Source organism: Nicotiana attenuata, unplaced genomic scaffold, assembly GCF_001879085.1.
Source record: "Nicotiana attenuata strain UT unplaced genomic scaffold, NIATTr2, whole genome shotgun sequence".
NCBI lineage: Eukaryota > Viridiplantae > Streptophyta > Magnoliopsida > Solanales > Solanaceae > Nicotiana > Nicotiana attenuata.
Window position 1 is genome coordinate 37,177 of NW_017671737.1, and position 5,817 is coordinate 42,993.

The window sequence follows — 5,817 nt, forward strand, 5'->3', positions numbered from 1 at the left end:
ATATATATATATATATATATATATATATATATATATATATATATATATATATATATATATATATATACACACACATATAATATTCCAAAAATCTAAGCAAAAAAGGAACTTTTTCAATGGGTATAGTTGAGATTTATTGAAAACATATAGATAAGTCAATATACAAAATTTGAGAAATATTGGAGGTGATTTGGACTGGTTTTGTATCAAAATTCGTTATTAGATCGAGTTCAAAAAATTCTTCTACGATACATGTATCACGCATGTATCGCGTGCACGGGTATACATGGATATACATGTGATAGAAATATGATACACATGTGATACACAAATGATACACAGTCTGATACACATATTTTTTTATGTTCAGTTTTTACTTCGATTTTTCAATTCAAACCACTTCAAAACTTCACCAAATCATTCCAAAACTGAGATTCAAGCTTCTTAAGATGTACCCAATCTATTCTAATAACACCCACTCAAAAGAAAGCAAAAAATTTGACTTTTTTTTTTCTACAAACAACTAATTGGCTAATATTAGTAATATCCGTGACTAATATTAATAATATTTTATGAATTAGCCAATTTTTATAATGAGCTACTTATAAATGAACATAGCTAATATTTTCCCTATTTCTAATAGCCAGAAGTAAAAACACACACCTTGTCGTAGTCACTTATTCCGGAATCGAGTGAATGACCTTAAGGATTCTTTTAGGGATTATGTCTGAGGTTAATTATCTTGATATTACTTTCTATTGATTGTTTGGCATATTGTATTAATCCTAAAAATGCCAATTTTACTGCTTTACCTCGAGATAACTTATTTTGAAATTTTTATTCCACCCTCTGATAGGTATAAGTTATCCCGCTACTATTTGAGATTATTATTCCACCCCGAGACAGGTATAACTTATTTCTCTACTAATTGGAATTACAATACCCAACTATTTTTAATCTTTGGATAGCTTATCCAAGAATTAATAATCAAACAAGAGATAAGACGATACTAAATTTTATCGCATAATTATTTTTGCTGGAATTCCAGCATATTATACTGGAGTTCCATGATAGTATACTGGAATTCCAACATAATATGATGGAGTTCCACCATAAATACACTAGAACTCCAGCATAATATACTGGAATTCCAACAAGTATAATGGTCCAGTATAATATACTGGAGTTCGGAGCACCAGTACTCCAGTCTCCAGTATATTATACTGGAGCCAGCAAAGTATACCGGTCCAGCATAATATGCTGGAGTTCATACACAAGTGCACCGAACTCCAGTATATTATGCTGGACCGGTCTCTATTGCAGCAAAACGGTGACTATTTTTCATTGACTTGGTAAACGCTGGCTATTTTTGATTGACCAGTCCGAAAACTGGCTATACCGTGAAATTTTGGCGATTCAAAACAAGGCCAAAGCCTATTCCTTTATCTTTTTAAAAGATTGAATAACGACCCACCGAGGAAGGATGCCCAGCATGGCTATGCGAATTTAGCATAGTACAAAATGACTCCAGAAATATAGGTGCTTAGAGACATCAAGAACCAAGACATGGCCATGCATCTAGCAGATTTATTTATCCACTTGCATTGGCAAGAGTGGGACAAGATAAGAGGTAGAAGAAGCAACATATCCACACCATAACATAAGAGTTATCAACATATGTTACAGACTCTAGGTAATTCGAACTTCTATACTGGCTGAGGCAGGCGGACTAAAAGTTGACCGCTCATGACACTGCAAATATAAGAAAGAAAAGAGAGGAAATGGATTTGTCAGATATGCTCAAGAAAGCAATTGAATTGCTGAAGAGCTACAGTGGCTCACCTCTTTATGTAATAATAGCAGAAATCGGCCAAGATAAACGTTTGGACGATTTCTGCCAAAAAGACCATAGGTATCCAGAAGTAACCCCTTCCAGCCAGATATAAATATGCTCCACGAGTGTCATAGACCTGTATATGAATAGGTGTAATTCTTAAGTCTATTGAATTATGGGAAGAAAAAAAAAGGGACGGGGGCTTGGACAAGTGCTCTACTTAATACGAAAGTTATACGCCACAAAATAACACTTCAAAAATAACCTGAATAATCCAATGAGCACAACCCAAGAATCTTGCAACACCCAATGCAAACACATAATGAGCTGTAAATGGCTCAATTATCTGAAATGCAAGAATAAGAACTATAAGCAGATGGGTTTTTATCAAAAGCTTTCTTTTCTCAGAGGATAGAACTGATACAAACCTGAACATTCTGCATCAACCGAAGCTGAGGCAACACCGAGATAGATTCCAAGTATACACAAAAAGCCCAAAGCATTCGGAAGAAGAAAAAATGAGCTGTAGTAGGATGGATAAAAAATGCTGCAATGGCGCACGGCACAATCTGTGCAAAAAGGTTACATGGGAGAAAAATGTCACTGCAGCTATTTTACTGGGAACTTAAAGGACTTCAAATAATTTTACTGACCATCTTGCATACTAGCAGGCATAGTAGATGTATCATGATCAAGAAGGTAAGGAATATATTGTTTTCCAAAAGCTCAAGCAACTTCAACAAATTTACTTCCTAATTCCACATTACAGCATCTTATTCACAAAGCTCTCAGAATTTGCAGTCATAAAACATAGATGTCAACTACTTAACTACCGAACATGCTAGCCCAGTTGCCAGGTACATCATGTAAAGTATAAAATACAGTGAAAACTACATCATATTTGCAAAAATAGAATATTGAAAAGGTCAATTGTGATGTCGGCAGTACTAGCTACGTGTTGTATATGCTCTCATTCGGAAATAGCCTCTCTAAGGTCTGCGTACACACTACCTCCCCAGGTCCCACTTGTGATTACATTGGGTATGTTCTTGTTGTTGTTTAGGTACATGTTGGAGTTATCCTCATAATGTGAGCTAGAGTATATCAAGGTGGCTACATATTGGCTATAAACTTGTAAACAGCCTTCCAGCTAGTAATTACGATTATCTCATTATTCTCAATCACTAAACGATGTACAAAAACAAATAAATTCACCTTACAAAGTCTTAAAGTTCTCCTACATTTTCAACATTGAACAGCCACAGATGTTTCCCACAAAGCAACAGATGCTAGTTGAACATCTAATCATGACAAAAATCAAGTAATATTACAAGGTCTAATTAGTATAGCAGCAAAAACAGAGGAATTTGATTTTCAGGAGTATCAGTGTAAAATTTTAGACGGCTCTAAACAGAGGAATTTGTCACATTAAACCGCTCCAACTCACCCAAAAGAAATGCATTACACAATAACATACATTATATTATCTCTATTACTTGTTTAGAACCATTCAACTGACAAAACCTACAAGCACGCATATACATTGACATTATTTAACTCATATTTTATTGTCCATGATACATGTACCAAAACATCTTTCAGTATTTTTTTTTCTTGTTCTCTTAGTAAACAATTTACATCCATCTTAAGTATCAAAAAATTCTGGAGTGATTCAGTGGCAAAAGGAGGATAGACAAGATCATGTTTGGAATAAAACAATATAAAAGATTATGAATAAGGTAAATGAACACATATCTCCTTTTATGTTCAATGTGTGAATCGCACAAGGAACAAGTATAAAACTATATTTTGGTTGCAGCAACAATCAGGACAACAGAAAGCCGCTAGAGAAAAATGTACTTACCAAATACCAATAGTGCATGGTATCGAGATCAGCCATGTAGGAAGACTTCAACTTGAACTTCATCATATATATAACCCACAATGTTGCCACAAGTGTAACAAAATCTAGAATGGTGTGTATATCTCCTTCCATGATGAAACTACAAAATACTCTTACAGCCAGAAATATCGCTGTAAGCACTTGAGTCTTCAATGAGAGGCCTAATCATAGCAGATGAAGAAAGATCAACAGATAAATGGTGAAACGTGAAAACCTGAACAGTATTTGGAACAAAATATTAAGAATTACAGTGGATTATACTACAATTGAACTATTGCAGTTCTGGCTGTAACAACTTGATCTTGAAATTGCACATCTCACACAACAGGTTTATATAGAAAGTATGCCTTGCCACCTATAATCTGTGGGAGTAGAGAGGCATACCAGATATTGACGAATTACTTTGTATTGGATAATACAAAATATTTCAAGATTAATCTTAAAAAGTTAAAATTACACCACTTAAGTGCTTTTTATTGCTTAGGCCAATACTGAATCACTATTGAGATGTCACTAAGCAAATATATTGGCGCGTGCTAAGAACAGAACAAACTTGCTAGTTCCTTTTAAGGGGGCTCTCAACGGGTCACTTCTTTTATGTCAACAAGGTTCAAGTTGATATTAGACAAACATCAACCATAAATTCATGCTGTAATAGCCCACGGACGTTGAATTCGAAAGGAGTTTGCTGCGAAGCTTGTATTGTAATTGCACAAGATGTAGCAGAGTATGAGGATATTGTAATTTTATAGTTATGTGATATTCCCTATATAACCAATCACCTATCACTAACCACCAAAAAGAAGAGTACAGCAAAAGCCAAGCATGCTCCTAAAATTTTATTGCTAGATTAATTATGCAGCAAACTGATATAGAATAAGGTGTTTGTTTGAAACAGTTACAACCCAAATTTTGGAGCTTGTTCTCTTTTAGGGAAAGATAAATATCTCAACTTCAAGATAACAAAGAAGTGGACACGAAAGAAGTGAAAGGAAAAACATTTAGAAATACACATTAGTTGAGCTACAGTCAAACTGTAGATAACTTAGAAATTGGGTTATAAAGATGATACGCAGAATTAATAATTGAAAAAGTCTTTCTTGTCTAATCTCTATGACGATCGAATAATTCTCCAAAAAAGAAAAAGTTTCCCTGGTAAAGACACTCATTTAAAGTCCAAAAATTTCTTGGTCAACGGAAAATTTAACGGATAGAGGACTGAGAAACGAAGGCTATAAAAAGAAAACCACTCATAAAGCAATAAGTTTCAAAATTCCACAGCAGAAAAAAGAGAAAAAGAGAAGAGCTAATCGGGTAAGTAGTACCTGAGCAAGTTTTGAGAGTCGACAACTTGTAAATCAAACATAAGAGTCCGATTAAATGAACAAACTCAGCCAAAACGAAGAAGTGATTGTGATCACGGATGAGTAATTTGAGAGTAACCAACAAAGTTAGACTTGTGACAAAACCTAATACGGTCTTGACCTTTTTCGACTGCTTTCGAACCCATAAAAACAGTTTCTTCGCCGGCGTTTGCAACCCCTTCTCACCCATTTCTCTTTGCCCTTAATTTCTTCTTAATTCTTTGATCAACTAGAAAATCGGCGAGTATTATTATGTACTATAGTATAAAAGAAAAGGAAAGTGAGGGGTTTTGACTCGAAACGACTGTGGCAATAATGGAGTGGAAGCCATTTATTACCAGTTTGCAGTGCCACGAGACTGGTAGCTCATCAGTGGGGCACTCAACGATGGTTTACGTACTAAAACCAATCGTGGTTTGACACGCCAAACTAAACCAATCCAAGTGAGACACGTTTCTCGTGTTGTTCCTACCTATTAAGCATTTATTAGTATTACTAGATGAGGAAAGCCCCATATATGGGCCCTACATTGTAGTCTTAAAATTATTATTTGTATAGGCTCAGTTAATATTGTGATAAATAAATTGATCTTTGTTATATTCATTTAATCATGGATAGAGAATGATATTGGGATATCAATTTATAATTAATTTATTTTAATAATTTACACAAAAATTAAACTATAAATTAAAACATGTTTAAGTTTCACCAATTAA

At 34.3% G+C, this 5,817-nt stretch overlaps 1 protein-coding gene across 1 annotated transcript; it reads right to left on the minus strand.

Annotated features, from left to right (window-relative positions):
* Window positions 1-1,415: 1,415 nt before the first annotated feature.
* Window positions 1,416-5,449, minus strand: LOC109209931 (putative ER lumen protein-retaining receptor C28H8.4). Its single transcript, XM_019373297.1, has 6 exons — window positions 5,063-5,449; window positions 3,699-3,898; window positions 2,263-2,403; window positions 2,100-2,180; window positions 1,843-1,970; window positions 1,416-1,752 (listed from the first exon to the last, which is right to left on the minus strand). The coding sequence occupies exons 1-6, from the start codon at window positions 5,289-5,291 to the stop codon at window positions 1,707-1,709; spliced, it is 825 nt and encodes a 274-aa protein (XP_019228842.1). The 5' UTR covers window positions 5,292-5,449; the 3' UTR covers window positions 1,416-1,706.
* Window positions 5,450-5,817: the final 368 nt, after the last annotated feature.